General features: G+C 54.2%; 7 protein-coding genes and 1 non-coding gene across 8 annotated transcripts; 6 read left to right on the top strand and 2 right to left on the bottom strand.

The window, feature by feature from the left end:
• Window positions 1–3,962: 3,962 nt before the first annotated feature.
• COL26b_008174 (uncharacterized protein) lies at window positions 3,963–5,900 on the top strand (the record flags this gene model as incomplete). The annotated part of the gene is made up of 7 exons (XM_053180940.1): window positions 3,963–4,138; window positions 4,197–4,322; window positions 4,391–4,476; window positions 4,527–4,784; window positions 4,837–5,114; window positions 5,185–5,643; window positions 5,712–5,900. The coding sequence occupies 7 exons, from the start codon at window positions 3,963–3,965 to the stop codon at window positions 5,898–5,900; spliced, it is 1,572 nt and encodes a 523-aa protein (XP_053035076.1).
• Window positions 5,901–10,683: 4,783 nt separating this feature from the next.
• On the top strand, window positions 10,684–11,821 carry COL26b_008173 (uncharacterized protein; the record flags this gene model as incomplete). Its single annotated transcript, XM_053180939.1, has 6 exons — window positions 10,684–10,698; window positions 10,752–10,991; window positions 11,051–11,086; window positions 11,138–11,482; window positions 11,532–11,632; window positions 11,689–11,821. The coding sequence occupies 6 exons, from the start codon at window positions 10,684–10,686 to the stop codon at window positions 11,819–11,821; spliced, it is 870 nt and encodes a 289-aa protein (XP_053035075.1).
• A 562-nt stretch (window positions 11,822–12,383) lies between these two features.
• COL26b_008172 lies at window positions 12,384–12,471 on the top strand. The gene has a single exon. It is a non-coding gene; the product is annotated as a tRNA-Gly (tRNA).
• A 921-nt stretch (window positions 12,472–13,392) lies between these two features.
• Window positions 13,393–15,702, top strand: COL26b_008171 (uncharacterized protein; the record flags this gene model as incomplete). The annotated part of the gene is made up of 2 exons (XM_053180938.1): window positions 13,393–14,135; window positions 14,253–15,702. The coding sequence occupies 2 exons, from the start codon at window positions 13,393–13,395 to the stop codon at window positions 15,700–15,702; spliced, it is 2,193 nt and encodes a 730-aa protein (XP_053035074.1).
• Window positions 15,703–18,540: 2,838 nt separating this feature from the next.
• Window positions 18,541–19,418, bottom strand: COL26b_008170 (uncharacterized protein; the record flags this gene model as incomplete). Its single annotated transcript, XM_053180937.1, has 2 exons — window positions 18,541–18,804; window positions 18,861–19,418. The coding sequence occupies 2 exons, from the start codon at window positions 19,416–19,418 to the stop codon at window positions 18,541–18,543; spliced, it is 822 nt and encodes a 273-aa protein (XP_053035073.1).
• Window positions 19,419–20,932: 1,514 nt separating this feature from the next.
• Window positions 20,933–22,791, top strand: COL26b_008169 (uncharacterized protein; the record flags this gene model as incomplete). The annotated part of the gene is made up of 2 exons (XM_053180936.1): window positions 20,933–21,188; window positions 21,254–22,791. 2 exons carry the CDS (start codon window positions 20,933–20,935, stop codon window positions 22,789–22,791), a joined length of 1,794 nt encoding a protein of 597 aa, XP_053035072.1.
• A 288-nt stretch (window positions 22,792–23,079) lies between these two features.
• On the bottom strand, window positions 23,080–26,013 carry COL26b_008168 (uncharacterized protein; the record flags this gene model as incomplete). The annotated part of the gene is made up of 2 exons (XM_053180935.1): window positions 23,080–25,939; window positions 25,997–26,013. The coding sequence occupies 2 exons, from the start codon at window positions 26,011–26,013 to the stop codon at window positions 23,080–23,082; spliced, it is 2,877 nt and encodes a 958-aa protein (XP_053035071.1).
• Window positions 26,014–26,342: 329 nt separating this feature from the next.
• Window positions 26,343–27,506, top strand: COL26b_008167 (uncharacterized protein; the record flags this gene model as incomplete). Its single annotated transcript, XM_053180934.1, has 5 exons — window positions 26,343–26,404; window positions 26,461–26,702; window positions 26,753–27,175; window positions 27,222–27,371; window positions 27,424–27,506. 5 exons carry the CDS (start codon window positions 26,343–26,345, stop codon window positions 27,504–27,506), a joined length of 960 nt encoding a protein of 319 aa, XP_053035070.1.
• Between the last annotated feature and the right edge of the window lie 321 nt (window positions 27,507–27,827).

Below are 27,827 nucleotides of genomic sequence, written 5' to 3'. Positions count from 1 at the left end.
CGCTCCGCCCAATGTGGGCAAACGTCCTCATTCCATGCGGGCGCAAGCAATGGAATTGCATAAGGATTCGGGACACATGCAGATGTCTAGCCGGTGTTCATGATAAGCGATCGTCCTTGGAGAGCTGTAATAAGACGGAGGAAACCAACCATTGGGCACCAACTGCAGCGGTCCTCCGCAAGGCAGCCCTTGCAGTCCTGGCGTTGCCAACACCGGAAGAAATGCTCATCTGTGGTTTCTTTGGCCGTGAAGTTCTGCCTGGCCAGCATGATCTCCAAGTCAGTGGGCCTACGAGCACTAAGCCTGCGGTCGCTCATTTCTGCTGTCGTACCAAAATATCACGAATAATGCAGCAATAAACTGAGGCCCCGGGATACAGCTGGGGAAGTGAGTTTGGTGAACATGCGACCGCGAGTGCTGCGTCGGATGAGCTGGGGTTCGTGCGGGGAAACAACTGGCGAATTGGAGTCCGTGCGTCGACCAACCGAACTCCAAACCACCAAACTCTTGTCAGTCTGCCTTCAGACAAACCTCTGTTTGCAGTGGCCCATCAACTTTGATGGGAAGTCAAGTGACATGCTTCGGAATCCGGAACAGCCGCATCCTTCACACATGCAGAAGGCGCCAGGAACATCCTTTGCATGATGCTTCAACGGCGGCAAGGCGGCCAGACACATTCCGATGATCGTCACAATTGTCAGCCATCACCACGCCCAGTCAAAGTCGCACCGGCACGGCAGCGGCGCATCCCAAGACATGCAGGTACGGCCATTGGCTCGCGTTCCAGAAGTGGTTCCATTCCTGGAACTGTTGCCCACCAAGAAACACCGTGTGCGGGAGGCAATATAAGCAATTGGTCCCAAGATCACGGATTCGGCGATCTGCCAGCACACTCTCGGCCCTTCGCGGAATCCTCTGAAGCGGCGACATGCCGGCAATATATGGATAAATTACCCCTGGTCGGAGGAAGCAGCCGCAACTCAACGACGTCTCGAGATTTGCGCGTTTCACAGAAATGGCATATGCAATGCGCGCAGCAGATCGGTCCTTCCGCTGGTCTCTGAGAGGCCGGACGGGCCTGGGAGCCGTCGTTCGTTGCTGATTGCTATTTGGGTCTGATGTTCTGACATCCTGTCAGCAATGGAAGCTGGTTGACCCAAGACGAAGAATGCCGCTACCCGAGATGTCGAAGACGGCCCCGGATCCGTCCGTCTGGGGCATCATTCTCGGGCCAACCCCGTGTCGGCGGACCAGAGGAACCCTGGGCCGCAATAATCGGGCCTTATGGAAGCCAGTGTTTGTCACACGGAGCATGAACTCGACATCTAACCATGGCCAGAATCTGGTAGTCAGCTGTGTTGGTTCGCACTCCCAAGACGGCCCTGCAATTCGATATTTTGACACTGCGCGATCTCCGATACAGGGAAATCCACTACCGGGTTGTCAATTTAGCCTAAATCAGGCTAAATGGCAAAATACGCCAAATGTCATGGGTGGCGCAGGTGAGAGTCGTGGTACCCTGGATGTGAACACCCATGTGCGGCGGCGGCGCATGGTTTTCTCCAACTTCACGCACGCCTCCAACCTCTCTGTGCCTAACCTCAACCCGGCACAATAACCACCGTCTTCACGGAGCTCCACGAAATGCAATCCCCACGTCTGTTATTGTGGATTCGATACCATTCGAACAGCAGATTCGAGCCGGTGGGCAGGCGAGCTGCTGGACGAGTGTCGTACGGTTGTCGACGGCACTGGCCAGTCTGGCACTGGAAGTCTCCACCAACGATGTACCCATGCGCCGACTGACGACCACGTGAACGCTTTCTTCGAAACACGATACCTATTGACGCACATTGAACCCAGTGGAGAGTATGTTGAAGGCTTTCGTATCAGGCTTTGCTACGACTTTGCGCAAGTCACAGCACGGGATGGTATGCAGAGTCGGGCTGGTCCGCGACTTCATGGATCGACTGACAATCTCAGTGGTGACGAGCGTGCTGTGGCCACCACTCCACACATCCACGCATCCACACGCCTAATCCACCCATTTTCGACCATGGGGATTTGGGGAATGCGGGTCAAACTCAGTAAGCCCTGCAAGAGGCCGGCGAGGGTCGGCCGAGGGAGTTACGAGGCCTGGTAACCGAGTCTTTGTCGCCACGGTTGCTCAGCTCACTCTCTGGTGCTTACCACAGCATACTACAATCTGCGATGTGACACGGACGGAGTACTGGGCCTTTATACGATGCGAACTCGATCGCGTGCCGTCTTCAAGCCTTCGGCACGAAATCGTTGCCCGGCACTCTGCAGACATTATTACTCTGTGTACGCGTTCCAAAAGGCATCAGGCTATTAGTACGGGGGAATACTTTACCGAGGGAACTTTCCTTGAGCAGGGGTCTCCTCGACACAAAGTAGCATCAGCGGTACGGACATGTTTTCACTTTCGGCCTACCAACGTTCAGCACGCCGCTAAAGTATGGTACACGAGATGAGCACTAAACTGCTGTAGAATTGCCAATGATTATGCACTCGCTCACCTGGACATCACACCTCTACTCACACGGGCGAAAAGAACGTCTTCGGAGCAAGCTGTCAGGGAAGACGCAAAGGATCGAGGACCTGGACTCTGTCGAATGTGTATTTTATCACATCTCCCAGAGAAGGCAGCAGCAACGGTGAAAAGACGGAATGGGAAAACACATCCAACATGAGTCACGGGGAGCGATGCCAGGTTTCTTCTCGAGTCGCCATTGTCGGTCGATGCACAAACGGTCTAGTGGCCTACCGTCCTTCGGCGTTATGTTCCCCGCAGCGGTCAACCAGTTGCTAGTCAACCCCAAACTCGCCTAATTTTGCGATTCCTATCCTTCCCGTCTTTTACCTCCCGCTTTACAAGGCGCTTACCGGGGTATCTCTGAAGTACGGAGCCGGCGACACAGTCTTCGAAGTCTTTCGTCCGGATATTCACCCGTTAATGTCAATGGTACAAGACTACCGAATGAGGCGGCATATTTTCGGACGGCTACAAATCCAATGACCGTCCAGCCTAAGAGCAAACCGTCTGCTCTAGGGAACAACGAAGAAGCCAACGGGCGAGACCGTCGCAACCTCCACCGGGACGACACTTCCCTGCCGCCTCCACTTCGAATGGTCTTCTCCACGGGACCCCAGGGGGAACGTTCAGCAAGTGGAACGCGCACACCTTTTTTCCATCTAGTCTTGTCCTTGTCTAGTGGACGCCAGTGTCCACTCCAACACGCCCGGCAAAATACAATTGCAAAACTTTGGGGGCAGTGGTGTCCGATTCGCATTCACCCGTTCGGACGGCCCCAAGTTTTTGGAGGTGTTCCTCCAGCACGGGAACAATGTCTTGACTAGCATCTTGCGCAATGCGGAGGGTCTCACTTGACAAGGAAGCTTTGCCTTGAAACGTCCTCTCATCGACTTTTGCCGGATGAAAGTGGCAATCCCCTGCCGCTGCTCACATCGTTCTCCCACCCCCGGTTAACATGGGCTAGTACGTTGGCTGCAGGCTGCTCGTGCTCGAGGAGATTCTCGAGTAGCTTGATCATGACAGCTGATTGGGGTCGGTCGAGGTCCGACTAGGCCTTCGAGCAAAGGATCCCGACCAAGTGGTTCCCGCCTGACGCCCCAATGAAGGCCATCTAGAGACCTGGGACCCTGTTGCGGACCGACACTCCGTAAGAAGAACTCGCACTGTAGCAGTCAGGCTTTCTTCACCTCCCTATGTTCGTCTTATGATCCCCGGATCCATATATTAGACCTGGAGACCCCGCGTCGTAGATCGTCTCGCCTCCGTTCGCTGTCCCTCTCCAGTCATCCCCAGGCCCAATACAACGGAGACTGCTCTGGCTCTTGTTCTCCGCGCCGGCAGAAACGCGCAACAAACACACAAACACCACACACCTTCAACTCGACGCCTTTGAGCCATTGTCACAATGGGGTTCTTCAAGGGTCTCACGCAAAAAAAGCCCAAGAGCGAGGCCGTCGTTCAGGCTCAGGAAGAGGCACCCGACTTTGAGAAGGTCAACTGGATGAAAGACCCTGGTCTGCGCAAGCTGTACTTCTACGCCTTCGTGCTCTGCGTTGCCTCAGCCACCACCGGTTACGATGGGTGCGTCTCGTCGACACCCACGTCCTCAAAGCGACTTGCTAACGCTTTTTCAATGCAGAATGTTCTTCAACTCCGTCCAGAACTTCGACTCATGGCAGGAGTTCTTTAGCCACCCCAAGGGTGGTGAGCTTGGTCTTCTTGCTGCTCTTTACCAAATCGGCAGTTTGGCCTCCATGCCCGCAGTGTAAGCTCTTCGGCGCACCGTCTCGATTTACATACTGACCGAGAGAAAAGTCCCATTATCGCAGACAGATTCGGCCGCAAGATTCCCATTGTGATTGGATGCATCATTATGGTTGCTGGAGCTGCTCTCCAGGGCGCTTGCCAGAACATGGGCAGTGAGTATACACGAAAGCCGCGCCACGACACAGTAGCTGACATTTCCAAGTGTTCATGGGTGGTCGTGCCCTTCTTGGTTTCGGTAACTCGTTCGCCCAGATCGCGTCGCCCATGTTGCTCGCCGAACTTTGCCATCCCCAACATCGCGCCAGACTCACGACTGTCTACAACTGTCTGTGGAACGTCGGAGCTCTGATCGTCGCCTGGCTGTCCTTCGGTACCGAGTTCCTCGGCAATGAATGGTCGTGGCGCATTCCTGCTCTTGGCCAGGCTGTTCCCTCCGTCGTCCAGCTCATCTTCATTCTCTGTAGGTCGAGCCAAGTGACCGATAGTCTCATCCGTAGCTAACGAGAATAAAGGGGTACCCGAGTCTCCCAGATTCCTCATTTCCAGGGACCGCCACGACGAGGCCCTGCAGATCCTCGGCAAGTACCACGCCAACGGTAACACCGAACACCCCACGGTCCAGTTCGAGTTCCGCGAGATTCGCGACACCATCAAGCGCGAAATGGCCGCCAAGGAGAGCAGCAGCTACCTCGACTTCCTGCGCACCGCCGGCAACAAGTACCGTCTCATGGTTTTGATCTCTCTCGGTCTGTTCTCGCAATGGTCTGGCAATGCCATTATTTCCAACTACGTAAGTTCCGTGACGACACAAGTCCTGGTTTCTCGTTGCCGAACCTTTGTGACTAACTCCTATCTCCCAGACCTCTATCCTCTACGGTAACGCTGGTATCGAGAGCGCCACGGCTAAGCTCGGTCTCTCCGCTGGCCAGACCGGTCTCTCCCTGATTGTCTCCATTACCTTGGCCCTGCAGGTCGACAAGTTCGGTCGCCGTCCCATCTTCCTCGCCTCGACCGGCGGCATGTTCATGACCTTCGTCTTCTGGACTCTCTGCTCCGGTCTGTACGAGGAGCACGGCTCCCCAGGCTCCAACTACGCCATGATCTTCTTCATCTGGCTCTTCGGCTTCTTCTACGCCTTCGCCTGGTCCGGTCTCCTCATCGGCTACTCCATCGAGATCCTGCCCTACAAGCTGCGTGCCAAGGGTCTCATGCTCGTCAACCTCGTCGTCCAGGCTGCCCTCACCCTCAACAACTACGCTAACCCCGTTGCTTTTGACCACTTTGAGGGCCACACCTGGAAGTTGTACCTCATCTACACTGTGAGTCGCCGCCCTGCGACGTGCAATCTCCCGAAGAGAAGAAACTGGACTAACACCATTCCCCACAGTGCTGGATCTTCCTCGAGCTCACCTTCGTCTACCTCTTCTACGTCGAGACTAAGGGCCCTACCCTCGAGGAACTCGTCAAGGTCATCGACGGCCCCGACGCCGAGGTCGCGGACCTCGACCTTGCCCAGGTCGAGCAGGAGGTCAAGATCGGCCACGAGGCCGAGGAGTTTGAGCACAAGCGCGGTTAGAAGATGTGCGAAGTCTTGTTTGGGCCCAGACCCACCATTTCGAAGCATCATGTTTAGATGGAAGAGCATATATGAGCATGCAGATACCCCCCCTACGATAAATGTTCAGAGTCATGCGATACACACATATAATTACGATATAATAAGTACAGAGAAAGAATTCTCGTCTAAATAAACTTATGTGGACACTGTTTCTCCTGGTATCTGTCTCTTCTTAGAGAATCAGCTCACTATGCAGCCAAAACGGAACAAAAAGTCAGAACAAGCATCTCTGGGCGTAGTTATGCCGCGTCGCCAAGGCGCTGAAAACGCAGGTCATCTCAGCCTCATTCCTAGGCGCCAACCCTGCGGTTTGGACTTGCGTATACTCTTCAATTAGTCATGATGCTCCAAGTCGGTCATCCAAGATCGCATCATGCTACTGTTGTAGCAATGAAGTCAAAACAGAACGTCGTTCCAACCGAAGTCACTGACGATATTTTGCACCCTAGTGCACCATGTTCTGTGCTTTGAGTGAACCTGCGGAAAACATCCCTTTCTTTATCAATGCTGCTATGGGATACAGACAACATCACTCGCGAAACACAAAAGACTCCATGTGAGACGACAGCTGGATTTTAGGACTGACAGCTCAGAAGCTACAGGTATTATGTCTCTTAATCAGTCCAAGTAAGGCTTCCCCTGGCATAGCACTTGGCGCTATCAATACTTTCTTGACTTCAGCTCACTGAGCTCTTGCCTCTCTGGCAGCTTTCGACTGCCGAATTTGTGCCTGGAGCTTCCTCGATTCCGTCCTCCTGATTCGAGAACGCTCGTGTTTGGGGTCTTCCTCGTCCTCCTCGGCAAGTGTCTCGAATGCTCTCAGGTCAGCCAAGAACCGTCGGATGCGGACGCCTGTCTTCTGTCTGATCCACGCGTCCACCTCCTCGTCGCAAGCCGCGGATATCGCAATGTTGAGGCCTCGCAAGACATCTCGGTCATCGATATCTCGGTCATCACGCTCCGTGGAGAGTGAGGAGTAAGTGCTTATGGAGCTTTCTGTGTTCTTTTTGGGCAGTTTCTTGGCTGTAGGGGCATTTTCCTTATCGCCGGGGTGGGAGAAAAGTTCTTTAACTGTCTTTGTCAGGTCGATAGCTTCGGGCTGCTTTTTCTCCGTTAATACAGGTTGGCTGTTCCCTGCAGTCTGGGTTTCCTTGGTGTCCCTTTCCTCCATTTCTCGAGATGCCTGTTCTATCGCCTCTTCAAGTGATGAGGGATTACTTAGGGTCAGCTTCCACGTTGAAGGGAGGTCAAGCTTTGGCGACAAGGTTCCCAGGCTGGTGGTTGCGGATCGCTCTTTGGGCTGCTGCGCTGTGAGTTTTGGAGGTTCTTGCAAACTCTTGAACATTCTTCCAGAATGAAAAATCCCCGGGTGCTCGACTTCAACTTGCTGTTTCTGTCGGGCTGCCTTTTCTTTGGCCTTTCTCTCTGGCTGGTTGACAGAGATCCTCGTCGGCTCCTGATTCGACATCTGAGCTTTTGTTGTCTCTTTCGGCGTCTTACTTGGAACTTCCTCTGTCAAGTGTGTGTTCTCATCTGACACAGACTCAACAATTGGTTTCATTGGTCTTCTAGTACTTGACGGCTCTTGCGTGGATGATTTTGTTTTGACAAGTATTGCATCTGTAGCTTGGAGAAACACATCCCGCTGTCCTGGTTTGCGAAAACCCTTGGTAGTTGCCGAGTCGGCCGTTGATTCTTGATGCCTGACTGAAGGTTTGATACGACCCGGAGCTCTAGGAGGAATTGGCGGCACATTTTCCTGCTCGGGAGCTTGGTTTTCAGGGCGCTTGGTAGTTGGGCTCGTGGCTTCCAGCTCATCTTCGGGGTGAGGTTTGCGCGCTGGTCGATAAGTGGAAGGGCGTTGCGCGGTGTCTCCATGCCATGTCTTGACACGAGGATCTCGGAAATCTGTTCCTTCTGTGCATTTGTTAGCCAGTGTGCGGTGTTCTGTAAGACGTGTTTACTCACTTGGAGACTTGATCCAGATGACTTCATCCTTTTGCGGGTATACTGGGTGCCATTTGTCTAAGATTTTGTTCGGGGTATCGATGGTCGTCGGAGTTTGAGCAGGCGGCACTCTGTTAGCCGGGATCTCGGTTGATTCTTCTCGTCCCGTGAAGCACGTCAAATTGCAGCAGCCAGGCTTTTTCTCTGGCACCTCATCAATGTAGGCAAGTTCCCATGCTTCTGGTTGCGTAAAAGCAACCTGCGTTCCCAAGCTGCTGTCATACGAAGAGTCCCAAGATGGACTTCTCTGGCCATTAAACTGAAGATGGCCTGGGTTATCCCGAGACTGCGACTCCTTAGACCGAGTTTCTGCAGAGTGTTTTGGCTGTTCACCCGGTACGGTCTCAATGCCTTTGTCCTTTGCCGGACTCGCAGATGGCTCTCGCTTCGGTCGTTGCTGATCGGAAGTCACGGCTAGACCGGCAGCCAGAAACTGGTCTTGATACGGCAACAGCGCGTTGACGGTATGTAATGACACAACAGACTCTGGTGTCGGCGTGTTAACTGGAAGATTCCCAGCAGCCTCTCTGCGCTGGGCGTAGATCTCCAATTGTTTGGTGAATCGGTCTACGGCTCGACGGTTACTTGAAGTCCGCGAAGGTGGTTGACGAGGGCCCGATGACTGGATAGAGGATCTCTTGGATGGAGATGCGAGTAGTGAAACTTGACTCTGCTGCGAAAGGCTTCTGCGGATAGCGTTCCGAAGCTGTGGGTCAGCGACTCCAAAACGCTTCGCATTCGAGGCGGCCGGTTGGCGATGACTCTCGCTTGTAGTCTCCTGGACTGCCGACAAGGTTATTTCTCGCTGTTTCAGTGAGCTACCAACCGGAACGGGACGCCCAGCTCGGGTCCGAGAGGGCCTGTGCCGGCCAGGTGACCCTGAGGGACCTGCAATTGGTCGTGTGTGAGAAATGCGTGGTTTACGTGGCCGGTAGGGCTCGGCCATGTTGACTGGACGGCGAGCCATACTGCTCTCACGCTTGGGGGGACTTGGAATTGCGTGGATAGGCATTTCCATCTCGATATAGTGCAAAGGGGGCGTTTGTTGTATAGATTCTCTGTTGTGTCGCCGGGGACTGGGAGTTAACGGCCGGAGAGCGTCAGACACAATGCTTCTTCGGATTCTTGCGACTTCCCTTTCGACAGCTGCAACGGAACCTCCGGGGGAGCGATCGGGTCTTCTGACAGGCACTATGGTGGTTGTGCGACGGCCAGAAATGCGTCCAGATGGCAGTCGAACTCTACTTGTCCTTTTGGAGCGCAGAAGCATGCGTTGTTGGCGGCGAAGGCTCTTGACAGACGGGCTTATGGGCTTGCGAAAGACGTCTTCTGCTGCTCGATGGGCAAGACTTGGATCGGGTTCGGGAAAGGGCGGGGAGCAGGATGAGAGGCAATTGCAGTCTCGAAGGACTCTTTCGCACTTAAGCATTGTCCATGCTTGATGGACTTGGGATATCAGAATTGTTTTTCAAGAAGAATTGTTGGTGGTATCATGCGTTCTAGGTAACAAAACGAGTCGTAGGAGAGACATGTAGTGGTACAGTGTGGGACAGACGACGTCTCTTGCGCCCAACCTTGCGTCTTGGGACTGAGTGAGGCCTTCCTCTTATCGCGCGGGAGGGCAGCGCTTTTTTGCCAGAAGGATGCATGCCGACTGAGCAGCTTCCTCACCTCATGACATCTTTAATGCTCGGTGATGAGTAAGTTTCGAGTTGGCGCCGTCCCTTCCTCAGCAAATGTTCAACGACAGAGAAGTCGCGCTTGTCTACCGTGAGGAACTTGTCAAATTCGTTCCTGGCGATTGGGTTAGAAGGATTCTCTGAGTTCAAAAGCAAGAGTCGCGGGGCTTGCCTGGCCAAAGATCTAAAGTGAGGTTGCGAAATCTATGAGTAATGTTTTAGCTCTCACATGCTAACTTGCCAGAGAAATAGAAGTCTCACCTCGGGCTTCTTGCGGACCTCTCGTAGACACTGTCTATAGAGGGCCAGAACCTCCCTCTGGAGACCGGAAAGGCCCCTTTTCGCAGCTGCCATGGCGATCTAGCTCTGCACCGAAACAACGGAAGTTGCGCTGCTTCTACTTCATCAACGGCACCCGGAAAGAGAGCTCGAATCAAATCGTTGACGTCAGTTACAGGAATGGATCCGTTTCTTAGCTTGGGCCAATAACATGGTGCTCAATTGGAGGGTTTCTGATGACTCAGCGATCTCGAGCTCCCCCGAACTTGTGGGGACCTATCCAAAAGAGGTGCTCAGGTCCCGGGGCGTCATCGCGCGATGCCGAAACAACAGCCGAGAGAGCTCAGTCCTCTTCGTGGGGAATGCAACGACCCGAATGCCGAGTCTGGAAGTACTAGTCGAAAGAATGCATTCCCCCGTGATAATCTCCTACAATACTTGAATGACAAAATGAAAGCATAGGAAATAATATGGCAGATGAAGAGAACCCCAAGAAACAATTCGCAAAAGCTGATGCAGAAGCTGAGGTGGTGATGGGGGAGCTCTGTCGCGCGAGCGGCACCGGTCTTTAGCGGTTCGACCGTGCCCGCTGGGTGTTGAAGTGTGGGGTCAGCGGCTGGGAATCGGAGACTTCCCGGTGTTGCTACGGCGTCTTCGTGAATGAGGCATCTTCATTCCTACACCTACATCAATTGCTGCTCGTAAATCGTAGAATATTGCAATATCATCTAGTCTACCCATCAATTGCGACCAGCTATTTTAACTTGATATCGACAATGGCTTCATTTTCTGTGAGTACACTCTATCACAACTCAACAGTGTGTATCCACTGACACACGCCTAGAGGCTCGTTCGCTTCCTGGCCCGCGATGGCAAGACTTACTACGGCGATGCGATTTTGCCCAGAGGCGTTTCGGACATCGCAAAGGCTAGACAAGCTCGCATCATCACTGGCGACATCTTTGGCAGACACGATGTGACGGATAACGTCGCCGACATTCGCTTGTTGCTGTCTCCTTTGGCCCCTGAGCACGTCAAGACGGTGCGGTGTCTCGGTCTCAACTATGCTAACCACGCCAAGGAGGTGAGCACGCATCCATCATTTATATGGAACCATTTTCAGCATCAACTAATATCTCATAGTCAAACATGGCCATTCCTAAATTTCCTGTTCTCTTTGTAAGTTGCTACTTATTCAAGTATGCTAGAACGGCATGCTGATTTGGCCAGTACAAACCCGTGACTTCGTTGGCCGGTCCGACCGACCCCATCCCCGTGCATCCTATTGCCCAGACTGGCAGCACTCTTGACTATGAGTGTGAGCTGGTCATCGTTATTGGCAAGACTGCCTCTGACGTATCAGAGGATGAGGCGCTCAACTACGTACTGGGCTACTCCGTCGGTAACGACGTGTCGCATCGTGACTGGCAGATTCAGCGTGGCGGTGGCCAGTGGTCTCTGGGTAAGGGCTTTGATGGCTGGGCGCCCTTCGGTCCTGGTATCGTCACCAACAAGATCGCTGGAGACCCCCAGAATCTTAAGATCTTCACCAAGGTCAACGGCGAGACCGTGCAGGTAAGCGGCACAGTCACCAGGTAAATGGCTCAGGCTGACGAGTAGGCAGAACAACAACACTATGGATATGATCTTTGGTATCAAGAAGACAATCTCTTTCCTGAGCCAGGGCACTACCCTGCTGCCGGGTGATATCATTTTCACCGGAACGTAAGTGGAAGAACCTATGACTCTGTCGCGTTGTTGGTACTGACGAAAATACCAAGGCCTGAGGGTGTTGGAATGGGACGCAAGCCTCAATTGTGGCTCAAGGACGGAGACGTTGTCGAGGTTGGCCTTGAAAACGTGGGCTCCTGCGTCAACAAGATCGAGTTTAGCAAGGTGAAGTCTAAGATCTAGATTACAATGTATACATGGGCTCATGAGCAGTGTATGAGACAAAGTAATATTGAACCGGGTTTGGTTGGTCGTGTTGGACGCACCGCGCGCTTGTCGTCCACTCTGGTTGGAATGAGTTGAAGTGAGGCCGTAGCCTGCGACCCAACTGTCGGCACGCCCGAATTCGGGCCATTATGTGCTTAAGATTGACCCATTTTTTCCAACAGCCCGGCGTCAAAGTCACGTTGGCCGAAAATGCGGCCCATCCAGTACCAGACAGTCGGGAAAGGCACTCATCTACATGCCCATAATTCAAGGTCTTTAAACCGTAGCTGCAGAACTCCAATATTGATTTCAAACGGCCATACAGCCTTCCCGGTAAGTTGCTCATAACCAGAGGAGGAGGAGGGAGACGACGGCAGAAAAGACGACAATACTCAAGATAACAACAGTCAAAGCAACGACGTATATCAACAAACCTATAAGTGACCTGCTTGGGTGGACGAGGTGGACTAGTAGTGATGGGGTCCACTCTACGGCTAAGGGTCATGATTTGTCTTAGCGCTGCCCTTCGCATCAACCGGCATTCTTAGTGTAGCGGTTATCATCCCAGCCTTCCATTCGAGAAATCGTGTCAGCTGGGGACCGGGGTTCGACTCCCCGAGGATGCAATTGTTTTGCCTTTTTGGAGTATTTACTGACTCTTTGGATCTTATAATTCTTTTTCCGATTAGTTTCGATGGTGTTTTGGGTGCGTTGTTGGTTGAAGTGGCCTTGGTGAATGAGCGTGCAATGTGGCGCTGCAGCTTCAGTCACTCCGTCAGCTCACGGTTGGCACAACCCTGAGGCCCAAACAGCATCAGTATTTGAACTTACATATGCGCCGTAAACATCCACATGGGCTGTATCTGTATAATCCAAAGCCTTCCTTTCATTGTCAAATAGAAGACCTGTGAGACGCTGTTTTAGCCTAGGACTGTGACATCTGCCGAGAGCGCTCCATTCGGTGACCAAGCCAGCAACAAGCGAGGCACAGCCGGCGCTAACGCCCGAACACCGCCCCCAAACATTGCCCATTGCCCGACCTCCAACAGCGTTCCACAAGCGGGCTGCTGTTCTCATCCTTCCCCCCACCACCAACATGCTCAGCTCGCGCCCATCGTGATGCAGTCTGCCTCGGCGATTGGTGCGAGCATATCAGTAGTTTACCCCTCGTTGCACACCAACACTAATGCTGTTTTTGGGCCGAGCCATGTTCTATGGACCGAATTCCTATCGCCCGCTACCAGCCGGGGCTGATTCCGCCCTGGACAAGATGTAGACTGCCTTGTCATTGTCATGAGGCTCCTTCGGGAGAGCCGCTGTCGGCTTGCCTGGTGGACGGGTCTCGTGATTGCCCATTCGCTGGTGCCGAGCAGAGAGTTCTGCGTTTACTCACTTTGTGGCTTGCTTTATATATGGCGATGCCTGATTGTGCCCACGCGGGATGCCGTCTATGGACACCGTTGTGGACTGACTTTTGCTCATTTTGAATTTGATCGCCATATTTAAAAAAAAATTATAGGATTCGCATCCTGTCTCGAAACTTTCCCATGTCCACCGCCACAGAAACCGTTGTCGAGATGGATGCGGCTACGTCTATGCCTGCCCGGCTCGAGAGGTACGCCGGGTTTTACGGCGACCCGTTTCTAACTCTTCAAGACTACGAGGTCAAGAGAAAGCCAGTCAATGCAGCGAAAGGGAAAGAAAAGGCACTGCCTCCTGTTCCTGCTACGAACACTGAATCCGAACTGGCAACCATCGATTCATACGATGAAGTGGATGACGTCGATTTGGAAAAGTGCAAACCCCCAGCCGCCCTCAAAACAGCCCCAAATATCACCGACGGAATCCTGCTTGAAGTCTTACAGACCTCCATAGAAAATGTCGAAGCCAGAATTGTCGAAAATAACCGGAGGCGACAGCTAGAAGAGACAAGCAGGCTCGAAGAGGAAGAGGCGGCTAAGGAAGATAAGAGAAAAGAGCCATACCTTCCCATCATTATGGTACCAGACGAACCCGAGCCTTCAAAGGAAGAGGTCGACGAAAGTGACAGACAACTCAAGCTGCTCCCCGATCTCCCCGGGAATGGCGAGGGCAGCTCAGGTGGCGGGTTGATTGTCTTCCCAATCAAGCCCAAGAAGAGGAGCCGGTTCACCCTCACAAGGATGCTACAAAAGATTACTGAAAAGGAGGCACCGCTTTCGACAAGGAACCCATTCAAGTTTGCAGGAAACTCGAGCAGTAATAGCCTCGGGTCTTCTGACGAGAACAAGACCAAAAAAAGCCCTGTCGTGTAAGTCAAGTCTATAGCTCCCCTATCAGCCCTGGGACTAACAACAGCCACCAGCGAGTGCGTTTCATGTCTAGATGACTTCGACCCCAAAGATGTAATAAAAGTTACCTGCCACAGCTACTGCCGTGACTGTTTCGAGCGCCTTATCGCAGCCGCTATACAGAACGAGCAACAGTGGCCTCCCAAATGCTGCCTCAACGAGATCCCCTTCCGGACGGTCCACCGCTACGTCTCCAAAGACCTGGGGAAAACATACAAGGACCGCTCCGCCGAGTGGAAGATACCCGTCAGCGACCGCATATACTGCAACCAGCCCGAGTGCAGCCTCTGGATCAAGCCGGACCACGTCAACAACGGCCTTCGTATCGCTAGGTGCTCCAACGGCCACTGGACCTGCACCATCTGCCGCGGTCCGCAGCACGAGAACTCGGACTGCCCACAGGATCGCGACATGGCGCTGACGAATGCATTGGCCGAGGAGGAGGGTTGGCAGCACTGCGCCAAGTGCCAGGCCCTTGTCGAGCATCGTGAGGCGTGCCAGCACATGACCTGCCGCTGTGGGCATCAGTTCTGCTATGTTTGCGGCGTCAAGTGGAGGGGCTGCGCATGCACCATGGACCAGTTGAACGAGGTCAAGGCTGGCGCGGCGACGAGGAGGGCGCGGAGGATAGAACGCGAGGCCGAGGCCGACGCCGAGCTTCGCGATGCTCTGCGACAAATTGAGGAGTTTGAGCGGGAGGAGGCGTTGAAGGCGGAACTGCTAAGGCAGGAGATGGAAAGACGCGAGGAGGAACGCAGGCAGCGTGAGCTCGAGGAGAGGGTGCGTTTGGAGAGCCTACGCAGGCATGAAATCGAGACCAAGTATCAGGAGCTGCGAGAGATGCTCGACGGGCTACACGATGTTCAGGAGGTGATGGTGAGGTACCAGCATGACAAGGAGCTACAGATATCTGCCCACGAGGCGTCTACAGCTACGGATGAGCTCGTGGAGAAGCAGCAAGCGGAACTCGCCACTCTCGCTGAAGTCGCCACGCAAAAGCTTGCTGTTAAAGAACAGGCTCTTGCCAGCGAGTACAGCTGCCGCGTGCTAGAGGAGAAGATGACGGAGGAGATCTACCTGCGGGACTTGGAGAACTTTTACGCAGGTCAGCTGTCGAGCGAAGAGCGCATCAAGGAACTGATGCATGACTTGTGCAAGAAGATGGATAAAGGATGGCGGGCTTGGACCAAGTGGCGCAACGACGAATTCGATCGGTATCAACTCAAGGTCGAAGAGGAGCGGACCATGCGTGAGGAGGTCATGTATAGTATCAAGCAGAGGCATGAGGAAAGTCTGGCGGAGAGCAAGAAGCAGAACGTCAGGAGGCAGGCTGCCGAGTCGCGCTGGGTGACGCTCGTGTTCGCAGAGAGGACGCGGGTGCTGGGCGACATGGAGGCTGCGGAGTTGGAGGCCGGGTCGCGCTGGGTTGAGGAGTTGGAGGCCGGTGAGTTGGGGGATGGAGCTGAAAGCTGGTACACCGAGGAGGAAGAGGCTTTGGAGGAGAACCCAGTCGGTATTGCTAGTTGACTCTTGCAAGACGGCCCCGCCTTGGTGGTGTTGGTCGTCATGCTTGTCTTCATCTTTGATCTACCAAAATCTCCAGCTGTATAGCTGCCATAATAAGCACATAGGAAGTATCATCGCCTCCTTGACGCTCTTGCTCCGTTTCTCCTCTTCTCAGTAAAATACCCAAGTACTTGTATAGTAGTCGTGTCAATCCTGACGTATCAGCATTGCGCCTGATTTGGTAATAAGAAACTCTTCCAACGTCGTAGCCGAACTGAAGCCAGATCCGTATCCGTTCCCGTTGTTGCCCGCAGGCACGGGGCAATCCGCCACGAGAGAGACAGTATTCTGATCATGTCAGTCAGTTCTTGTTCGCTGCTGACTCGAGCCAAACATGCAACAAACTCACCATTCCGAGAACCCCCGCGTCCAGTCGTTCAAACATGCTAGTCAGCCGGTCAGAGCTCTTCGTAAAAACATAACCAGCAAGCCCGACAGGCGTGTCATTTGCCTTCTTCACAACCTCGTCCTCAGTGTCGAATATGTAAAGCCCGAGGATCGGTGCAAAAATCTCCTCACGACACATGAGCATCGAATCCGTCATGTTTCCCAAAATGGTCGGTGACATGAAGTATCCATCCCCGGGCTCTCTCCTTCCAGTGCCCAGAAGCACGAAAGCCCCCTTTTCCTCAGCGTCCTTGCACAACGCTTCTGCCTTGTACAGACCACGGATCGTCGTCAGTGGTCCCAAGGTCGTCTCCCGCTCCATCCCATGACCTATTTTCAACTTCTCCGCCTCTTGAACCACCAGTTCCGAAAAGGAATCATAGACGCGCCTCTGGACATAACATCGGTTCGGCGCAATGCATGCCTGTCCTGCATGCCGCCACTTCAGTGCCACCAGTTCCTTGGCGGTATTCTCCAAGTCTGCGTCATCGAAAACGATAAAGGGACAGTTTCCACCCAGATCGAGCGACAGACGCTTCAAATTTCGAGTGCATGTCGTGGCAACTCGCTTACCGATACGCGCGCTGCCTGTGAAACTAACTGCTTTGACCAGAGGGTGCATACATAGCGCTTCGGCGACATCTGGTGTGTTTCCCAAGCTGGTCGTTATCACGTTGAGAGCGCCGGCAGGAAATCCCGCTCGGTTTGCTAGGCATGCTATCGCGAGCGCGGTGAGAGGCGTCTCAGATGAAGGCTTGATAATGACAGTACATCCCGCCGCGAGCGCGGCTGCGGACTTGCGGAGGGCAAGCGCAAGAGGGAAGCTCCAAGGCACGAGTGCGAGAACGACACCAACAGGTTGCTTGAGAACCGCAGGCCGTCTCATTCTGAAACCGCTTGATGTCGGGGTACCGCCAATTGTAGCCGGCGTAGAAGGGGTGCAAGGGGTTCGAGGGGATATAGGCGAAGTCGGAAAGGTTGGAAGAACAGCTTGCGGAAAGCGGTCGGCCTCACCGGCAAACCACCTGACCAAGCCTGCGCCGTAGTCAACTTCGGCCAATGCCTCCGCCAGCGGCTTCCCTGTTTCGTGGACGAGAATCGTGGCGAGATCGAGGCGGGCGGCGATGATGAGATGATGCCAAGCCGTCAGAAGACGAGCTCGTTCGTGGTTCGAAGTATCGGCTGAGAACCCTTGGAACCCGGAGAAGGCGGATCTGACGGTTGGGCCGACATCGTCCTTGGTGCAGTCGGGACATGTAGCCCATACGCGACCTGTCCCCGGGTCTATAATCGCGAAGCGCTTCTTGCTCCGGGACTCGATCCACTCGTTGTGAACATGGCAGTCACGATTGAGAAGACCTCTATCGGTGAGATTGAACGGGAGGGGAAGCGACGGAGACGGCGGAGGCAGGCCGTTGACAAGGACACTGTGTCTTATATCGTTTGGGTTGTTGCTTTTCGTGGTCGAGGCGGAGGATGTGCTGCTGGATGTCGTGATGGTGCTGGTGACGGGGGATGTTACCGCGCTAAGCATGGTCGGCGAGAAGGAAACCTTGCGTCGGTGAACGTAGTCCTCCCGACCGGGCTGGATAATTGATAGCCTCCGCATCGGACCGGTCCCCTTTTGCGCGACAGGGAAGGCGGGGAAACCTGTGCTATGGTGAGCAAAAGAGGCGGAGGAATTGGAAATTGCAACACCACGAGGAAGGGCGGCAGCAATATGACGACCTGATGAAGGCCGCGTAGTGCGTGGAAGAGAAAATCTCCCCTCTCCTCACCCCGTTTCATCGATGCCCGATTACTATGCGGGAACCTTCGGGGAGAAAATCCGAGGTCGAATGAGAACAAGGAGCTGAGAGCTCACATGTTTTAAGCTCTGCCCCTAGGGCGTCATCTGAAGCTTGATGTGTTGGTGGTGCAAAAAGTCACTTTGGCATTGCCCCTGACATGTAGGCCCAAGCTCCCAGATCATCCTTCTTCCCTCTCTCCTTTACGTCTTCATCCGCCTTCCGACACCGTAACGGGCCGCCCCGGTCTTTGCAGTCCAAGGCACTGGTCTCCGTGACAGGTACAGACTTTATCAGGATGTTGATCATCCGGGCGGCCGGTGCGGAGAACGCCGGGTTTCATCCGAGCACGGCGAACTGGAGGCTGCCAAAGTTCTGCACGTTCAATGCTCAGAAAGGAAACCGTTCGTGTGTAAAGGTTGAATCGGATGACGGAGGTGCCCCGGGACATCCCCGTCCGAAGAGAAGATGTTGGCAGTCATGGCTAGAACGTTTGGATTCTGAGAAGTAGGTGAACGAAACCGAAAAGCAAGGTTGTATTTTCATCAAAACCTTCCAGATATGTGCCATCGCCGTGATCTTCTCTAACAATCCTAAAACAACCGAACACACGCACCTAGTGCATTTAGTAGTAGGACGACGTGCTCGCACTTCTGTAATCTGGTCTTGACTCAGGAAAAGCCCCTGGGGGACCTGCGTGACCTTTTGCCTCATCGTCCGAGCTCAAAGCATCTCCATAGTCGTCTTTCCTCTCTGGCGGTGCGCGCATGGCGTCCAGGATACTTGGGTCCAGCGTTGGAGGCTGATATGGCTTGAGGGCATGAATCTCTCGGCCAGACGGCATCTGAGCCAGCAAGGGCCCGACCGGCGGAATGATCTGGACGTTCATCTAAAAACAGCATATTAGAACATCTTGAACAAGCGACGAAAATGAGGACAACTGACCGTATCGTTAAGCTTCTGCCACTTGACCTCAAGGAACTCAACCACTCTCGTTTCCTCGACCTTACCGCCGTCCGCCCCCCAGGCTGTTTCCTTCTCCACTTTCCGCTCCTCGCGCTTCTCGGTCCACTCCTTCTTGAAGCGACTGAAGCCGGATCCTTTAGCTGAGTACTTGGACTCGATACCGAGCTCCTGCAGGCCGGCCTGTAGCCAAGCGATGGCCTTCCCAACCTCGCCGCCGATCTCAGCATCAATACCAAAGAACCGACATGCTTTAGCACGGCAAGTCCGCCGAAGATCTTCGAGATATCGCAGGAGACCCTCGTTGATCTTGCTGGATCCTCGGCCTGCGGCTTGGCAAAGTGAGGATGCCTGGGCAGCGTGCTCTGCGGCAGCAAGGCACAGGCGGGCGAAGAGGTGGGCGCGGACCTTGGGAATATCGGGAGCTTTGTACATCCACTCGCGGTCATTCTTGTTGCGGTCCTGAGAAACAATGGCTGGGTAAGGGTCGTCTTTCAAGACTGCGAGGAGTGTTGCTTCGGCGAGCGCGAGCGAGGACATTGCGCGGAGGGTTGACGGCGAAACATCGCTGCAAGGTGGTGCCGTTTGCACTCTCTCTGCCCTGATGGCCAGCCAGTCGTATATCGATGCGGCATCCAGGAGATACTTAGTTGCCGTTTGGATTGCAGCTGTTCGCTGCTGGGCATCCAAGGTGGCCTGTGTCGTCACAAATAGCGGGTGAAGGGCAGCCCGAGCAACCAAGGTGTATGCGTTGGCCAAGCTTGACAAGGTGAAAGCAATCTCATAGTCCACAGACTGAACCTTTACCCTGGAGCGTTCTCTCCCGGGGACTGCATTTTCCGAGAGCGTCGGACGCCATTCGATCGTCGGTGGTGAGGTAGCCCTGAGGCTGATGCTTTCTCCAAACTGAGCGTTCGGGTTGAGGCCGGCATCGACGGCTAATATGTACGGAACGTAGCCATTGAGGGCCCCGATAACAGTGGATATGTGGGATGACTGCGAAGGAGGTGAGAGACGCTTGTGTTTCTTCAGAGCATCTCTCACGACCCCGCGATACGTACTAGCGCTGAGGGGCAATGAGGGATGGGTATCGCTGGTGAAGCTCGAGGAGAATGAGAAAGCCGACGTGGTAGGGAGAACAAAAGGAAAAGGCATAATTGAAGAGTCGGCGTTGATTCGGCAAGAGGTAGAGGGAAGGAGGTCAGATTCGATGAGAGGGGCGCGATTCGCCGTTGATCATTGAGCTACCTGAAGTTACAAGCATTGAAGTTGCCAGTCAGTGCCTGAGACCTGACTGCACTGCCTGTGACGTTGGCCGTCCCGGATCAGCCAATTGGGGCTAGTCGTGTCAACCCCAGACAAAGTCACGTGGCCGACAGCCATCAACAGGGGAAAGCAGCCATCAACTTTAGGTTCCTCGCTCGCCCCTGGTGAAGCAAACTGTACCACCGACAGCTAATCCGACAACAATTGATTGAATCTTCGAGGCTGTCTTCGACTATGAATGCCGGTGGGATGAACAAGACTGAAACTTTAAGGACTTGCGCAATGGCAGTGTTGCCTCAACTGCCCAAGGAAGAAAGCTTCGAAGAATTCAGGTGTCTGGACCTTCCACCGAAAATGGGGAAAAAGATAATTCCGCCTTGAAAAGCATCAGTTAGTTGTGGGGTCTACATCCTAGGAACCAGACGAATGAGAGCCCCAGCAACTGAGTTAGATTCTAAACAAGAGGCTTCTTTTGGGTCTAAGAACGCGGCAGGTGGCAGATGATAAAGGTGCTGGGTAGGTACCGGGCTGGCTCTGTGCTTTCCTTAGCGGCCGGGATGTGGGGACCTTTCAGCTTGGTGCAGCTCCACACAATGGCCAGCACCACACACCACACCACACTGCAGTGAGCTGTCGTTAACGCGACGTGGACCCTTGAATTTCAACTCGGGACTGTCACCTGGAGTTCAACAGCCAAGTCAACAGCTCCCGGCGAACTCTACCACCACCCACGGCAGCTGATGCCGCACCACACGAATCCACTAGACATTTCAGACTGAGCTGCAATCATGAGCAGTCCATCGCCCCATAAGCCTCGGCGCAGGGCGGGAAAGAAGGGTACTGGAATCAGCGGAGGAAGCAGCTTGAGTCCTGCGGTCGACAACCAGCTCTCTAAGAAGGAAGCTCTGGTCAAGGTCCCCGTCTTCCCATTGGCCTCATTCCTGTGGCCTGCTCGAGGCTCCGTGTCACAATGGGAGGTCCTGCCCTTGATTCTCATGGTCGTTGGCCTTTTCAGATGGGCCGCTGGCCTCTGGGGATACTCTGGTAAGTGCGCCCTGATCGGTCCCCTCGACTTTCGCGGCAACTGCTGACAACTCTGCTTCTCACAGGCTTCCAGAAGCCGCCCATGTTCGGAGACTACGAAGCGCAAAGACACTGGATGGAGATCACGACGCAAATTCCCGTTTCGCAGTGGTACTTCCATGACCTCCAATGGTGGGGTCTCGACTACCCGCCCCTGACGGCATACCACGGCTGGCTCTGCGGCAAAGTTGGCGCCCTCATCGATCCCTCCTGGTTCGAGCTGTACAACTCGCGTGGATCGGACGACCCGACGCTCAAGATCTTCATGCGCGCCACCGTCATCGTCTCCGAATATCTCATCTACATCCCCGCCGCTGTCATCTTCGTCCGTCGCTTCTCCAGACACAGTGGCGTGCCTACGTGGACTGCATGGATGGCCCTAGTCGCAATCTTGTTGCAGCCAGGCACCATACTCATTGACCATGTTCACTTTCAATACAACACCGTCATGCTCGGCTTCGTCCTCGCAAGCATGTCGAGTATGCTGGCTGGCCGTTATCTCTGGTCAGCAGTCTTCTTTGTCGCGGCGCTCGGCTTCAAGCAGATGGCTCTCTACTACGCTTTCTCCGTCTTCTCTTTCCTTCTGGGAAGCTGTGTCTTCCCTCTGAAGCCGGGTCGCTTCATCGGCATTGCGCTGGTGACTGTTGCGGCCTTTGCCATTCTGATTGCGCCTCTGGTCCTGGGCACACTCTACGATGCGCGCCGAGGTATTGATGCGCGACCCGACTACGACGGACCGCCTCCTACCCTTCCTTTGTTCCCCTGGCTGACCGACATTCTGGACACGAACGCCGTCTACTACCCGGTTGTCGAGCAGCTTGTGCAGATGGTCCACCGCATTTTCCCTTTTGCGCGCGGCCTCTTTGAAGACAAGGTCGCCAACTTCTGGTGCGCTCTCAACGTTGTCGTCAAGCTCCGAAAGTACCCCTCCGAGCTTCTTCAGCGCGGTGCTCTTCTAGTGACCACCGCATCCATCATCCCGCCGAACCTGGTCCTCTTCTTTCGCCCGCGCAAGTCGCTTTTGCCTCTTGCTTTTGCGACAACGGCGTGGGGCTTCTTCCTCTTCAGCTTCCAGGTTCACGAGAAGAGCGTTCTGCTTCCCCTGATGCCCATGACCCTCCTCTTGGCCGGCAAGCAGGGACTCTCGCGCGATGTGAGGGCGTGGGTTGGATTCGCCAACATCCTGGGCGTTTGGACAATGTTCCCCCTCCTTAAGCGGGTGGACCTCAGCGTCCCTTATGCAGTCCTTACTTTGCTTTGGGCCTTCCTCCTCGGACTGCCTCCAACATCGTTGAGCGCCTACTTCCAGGAGGACCACTCCGCCTTGCGAAAATGGGCCACTTTCCTTCTGCACGGTGGTTTCTATATTGCCATGGCTGCTTGGCATGTGGTGGAAGCCACAGTCCCGCCGCCTATCGACAAACCCGACCTTTGGGTTGTTGCAAATGTCGGCTTGGGTGCGGTGGGCTTCGGCATCTGCTATCTTTGGTGTTTGGGTCAGTTGGTAGCGCAGAGCGACATTTTGACAAGGGGTAACACAAAATCCAAGGCGAAGAGCCAGTAGATGGGGCGGTTAGCTAGCAATGGCTGTGTACATATTGGAGATTCTACGTCAAGAGTCTGTGTATCGATACGGGCGAAGGTTACAAAGCCGCAAGCATCAAAAGAAGGTTCAGCGAATAACATATGAAGACACTTTTTTAACAAGACCGGTGCAATGCTGCCCACCACCTGGCGATGCAAATATCTAAGGGGAGCCGATAGAAAACAGGGAATCTCATGATTATATCAACACCATCCAACCTCTCGCCGCTTTTTGTTTTGAGCTCCAGTTTATACCCTTTGCTACTGATTACGAAACCTGCACAAACGCCCTCTTCTTGATGGACCGGCTTTCGTCGCCATCGTCCCAGTTCTCGTCGACGTAGTCCTTGACGCTCTTCTCCTGGATCTGCATGCCGACAACCTTGAGCGCGGCAATGTTGAAACCCATCTCATCCTTTTGGCGCTTCAGCGCGGCGCGCAGGTTGGCGCGGATGCCGTCGAGCATCGTGCGCATGGTGCGGCTGGCCACGATCTGGCGGTGGTGCGTCTTGAGCATGAAGAAGAGGATGCGGCACGTCAGGGGGATGTTCATGGAGCGCTGGGCAAAAACGTTGAGGAAGGTGAAGAGCATCGGCACGGTCGAGAAGGGGAGGACGAGCAGCGCATCATGGAGGGCAGATGCCTTGATGCGGTTCAGCACGCTCATGACGTATGCCTCGGCGGTGATGTTGCCGAGGGCGATGAAGATGGGGTTGCGCTGCGGGGGAGGGGCGTGCGGGTTCGTCTTCTTGGCGTCCTCGTACTCCTTGAGCAGGTTCAAGTCCGCGATACCGATCTCGAGGGCCTCGGCGATGCGCTCACCGGCCATGAGGGTCTCGACGGTCTGCTTGGTGGCGGCACCGACTTCGCCGTCTTGGTCCTCGGCGTCTGGGTCGCGCTCGAGGGAGGTGGTGAGCGTCTTTTCGTAGAGCTCTTCAATCTCCTTCTCGCGCTCTTCCTCGAGGAAAATTTGCTCGTCCGTCTCGTCCCAGACGCGGATGGACTTGTCGTGACCGGCGGTGACGAGGAACTGGCCACTGTGGCCTACGGCCATGGCCCAGACCTCGCCGTGATGGCCGTCTAGGCGCTGGATCTGCTCGAACTTGTCGCCGTCCCAGTACTTGATGCAGCGGTCCTTGCTGCTGCTGAAGAAGTGGTGGCCATTGCCGTCCGAGTTGTGCGGCACGAAGGCAACCTGCAGGATACTGTCTTGGTGACCGAAGAGGGCCTTGTGACAGTCACCAAAGTCAAGACCCCATATCCTGATGTTCTTGTCGGCGGAGCTGGTGACAATGAGCTTGCTGTCGTAGGAGATATCCATGCTGAGGACCGGGAGCTTGTGGCCATAAAGGTTGAGGTAGAGCTTCAAGCTATCGGTGAAGAACACCTTTACAGTGTTGTCGAGAAGGGAGACGGCAATGTACTTTCCGTCGGGGGAGTAGCGCACGCAGAGGATGTCGTCCGCAACTTTAAGTGTCCTCGATTGTACGAGCTTCAGTTTTGGTACGGTACGTGTGGTGCCCAGGACTTCTTCTTGAATGATTCGGAAGTCCCAGAACTTGGCAGACTTGTCGGCGCTACCAGACACTACAGATTTACCATCCGGATGCACTTGTAATGACCAGATAGCTCCCTCGTGTGCGGTGACGCTGTCCAACAGGCTTGCGGAAGCGACGTCAAAGAGCTCAAGTTCTCCAGTCTTGGTGCCAACAACCACGACCTTGTCACCGGGCAAGAATGCGCAGCACAAAGCATAGCCGCACTCAAATGTTCGAATACAAGTCTGAGTCTTGATGTTCCAGATTTTCAGACCACCGTTGGCAGCCGTCGCCAGCATTTTGTCGTCGGAACTCAGCGATACCGCGCGGATATCTGTCCTATGTCCCGGGAGATCGACCGCCAGAGATCTCGTGTAGTCAGGCAGCTCGTCCTTCTTCGATTTGGAGGCGTCTTTTGTTGGTATGCTGTAGTACTCGAGCTGGTTGTTGGTAGTACCAGCCAGCAGGTTGATCTCCTTGCTGCCGCTGGTGACGGCCCAGTCCACCGACCGCACCTTGCCGCCCGTCCGGACTATTACATACTGGACGAAGAAGTCGCTGGCTTCGGCGCTCGACAGGTCGTCCGCCTGGTCATCGTTCTCGGCATCTTCCTCGGTCTTTCCCTCCTTCGCAGCCTTCTCACGTCTCCTCTTCTTCTTTCTCGCCAACGACTTCTTGACCTCTGCCTCCGACCTTATGCGCCAAACTTCAACAGCCTTTTCTGTGCCATGAACGGCAAAGTAATCCCGACGCGGGTGGAAGACGATTTCGATGGCCTTGTCCTTGTGTTGACGGAACAGCGTTCCCCTTTCGTGCAAGAATTTCGCAGATTGCGGCGCGTCGACCTGCCCCTTTAGAGAAGCAAGGCCTGCTGTGTCCAAGAACCACACCTTCAGCTCTCCGTCGTTTCCAGCCGTGATGCATCCGCTGTAGTCGGGGGAAAGGCCCAGAGCCCAGCACTCCCCATTCGTTTGCGCAATATGGGTTTCGATGCAGTGTCGCGAAGACAGGTCCCAAAGCTTGATCAGCGAGTCCTTGCCGGTCGTGAGGAGGTAGCCCTCGGCTGACGGGTCGCTGTCTAGCACCATAGCCTGGGTGTTGTCCTCATCTTCGACCTGCGCTTCCGGCTCGACAAACTGCAGCCCTGTAATCTGGTCCTTGTGTCCCCTGAGCTTGAACTGGCCAACCTCAGCCACGAGATCCCATATGATCAAGTCGGTATCCTTGGAACCGGAGGCTAGTCGCACACCCGACTTGTCGAATGCCAGCGTCGTGATCGCAGACTTGTGACCATTGAAGTTGACAATCACTGTCGCGATTTTGCTATCCCACAGCCGAATGCTGCCATCTTCGTATCCGACGGCGAAAACGTCCTTGTCGACTTTGCTTTGGGCGATCGCAGTGACCGGTACGGTGTTCCTATCGTCCCTCCATCGGCTTACGAGCTCTCCCTTCTTGATGTCCCAGCACAGAACCTCCTCATTCGCGGCTACAACTGCCTGGCCGGCGCCAGCTCGACCTTGGGCGTTCCAGACGAGGTTCGAGGTGTTGGATGCGACAATGCCGAAAGACTTGCTGTGCTCATACTTTCTGTGATGATAGACCTGTCAGTCAATATTCCACCGAAGAAGTTTGCGATTGACCTACAGGTATGACTTCACCATTTTTGCGGATTTTTGGCGCCACCAGGCTCTTCAAAGGCTTTTGCGATAGAGGCACGTTCCTCGAACATCGAAATTCTTAAAATTTGGAGTCTTCAAGTGTTATCGCGATGCGATAAGGATGTGGGGCAGCCGACTCTTTTACGAAACAATACTTGATATAACGATATGCTGCCTGCATAACGGGCATTACGTACGGACCTTCTCCTGGAGCATCACAGCCACCTTAGCTCCGACTGTGCTCGAACGTCACACCCCACTTGAGGTATCATCAGCTTCCCAACGACACAACCACAACTTGGGAGACAAGCTGGCAATTGGACGTCGACAAGATGCTTCTCCTAGATTACCAAAACGTTCTCATCCAGTCGGTGTTGACTGAGAGGTTCTCTGGGTACGAGAGCGTGGCTTCACGAGCTTCACCGCAATAGCTGCTAACCTCCAAGGCAGTGCCCCTCCCGCTCACATCGACCAGACTGTCTCCGACTTCGACGGCGTCATCTACCACATTTCCACTCCCGAGACGAAGACAAAGATTCAGCTTTCTATCCAAATAAGATGCTACAAGGACCTGGTGAAGTACGGCGCCGAGCAGGTGCTGCAGAGGGAATATGGCCAATACGTCGTTCCGCCCGAGCCCGGCTACGATTTCTCGGTCTTGATTGATCTTGAGAGTCTGCCGGAAGAGAAGGGTCAGTAAAACCGATGTGGAAGACGTTTAGTTGGCTGATTGAAAGTGCAGAGGAGCGAGATGCGTTGATCATGAAGATGGCCTTGCTCAAGCGCAACGCTATGGCCGCGCCGTTCGAGGCCGCCTACGAGGAGCACTACAAGTTGAAGGAGGAGGCATCCAAGTACACATCTGAGGAGGCTCCCCAAGGCGTTCGGGAGGGCGGTGAAGTTATGGCTATCCACTACCGCGAGGAGGAGGCCATTTACGTGAAGGCCAGCCACGACCGTGTTACCGTTATCTTCAGCACGATATTCCGTGAGGAGACCGATCGCGTCTTCGGCAAGATCTTCATCCAGGAGTTCGTCGACGCCAGACGGAGAGCCATCCAGAACGCTCCTCAAGTACTCTTCAGGAACGACCCTCCCCTGGAGCTGCAGGGAGTTCCTGGGGTCAGGGATACCGGCACCGGCGAGATTGGATATGTTACCTTTGGTAAGTGGCATCGGTAGGGAGGAGCCTCTCATGCTAACAGATTTAGTTCTTTTCCCTCGTCACCTCACTCCTCAGAGAATGCCCGACGTCATTTCTCACATCCAGACTTTCCGCGACTACTTCCACTACCACATCAAGGCGTCCAAGGCCTACATCCACTCGCGTATGCGCAAGAGGACAGCAGACTTCCTCCAAGGTGAGTCGTTACCAAAAGATCCTCAATCAATTCTGAAGCTAATTCTGTACAGTTCTGCGCCGTGCACGCCCAGACAGCGAAGAGAAGGAGCGGAAGACGGCGAGCGGCCGTACTTTCAAGGTGCAGGGAGCGTAAAAACTTGGGAAATTTACCTCAACACCCGTGCCATAATTTCAGCTGAAGACTCGTTTCTGAGCCTACCTGCGAAGACGCGTCAGATTTGTAGAGGCGCAGACTCAATGCAAGCGATGCAAGATGGAATTATTCAAAAAAAAAAAAAAAAAAAAAATACTGCGTCGAGTCAAGGGAAGCAGCCTGTGGATGTGCAGTGCGAGCAAAGATATAAAGATTCATGACCATGAGTTCGCGAAGAGTGATACGTGAATAGACGAGTTCTGCCTTGGCGGTAGGGTTCTCATACAGCTCTGATAGGGTGACCAATCAGATTGGTGGAAA

The sequence above is a fragment of the Colletotrichum chrysophilum genome (genome assembly GCF_026319265.1).
Source record: "Colletotrichum chrysophilum strain AFK26 chromosome Unknown scaffold_70, whole genome shotgun sequence".
NCBI classification, from domain to species: domain Eukaryota; kingdom Fungi; phylum Ascomycota; class Sordariomycetes; order Glomerellales; family Glomerellaceae; genus Colletotrichum; species Colletotrichum chrysophilum.
This window is presented reverse-complemented; position numbering and strand designations above follow the sequence as displayed.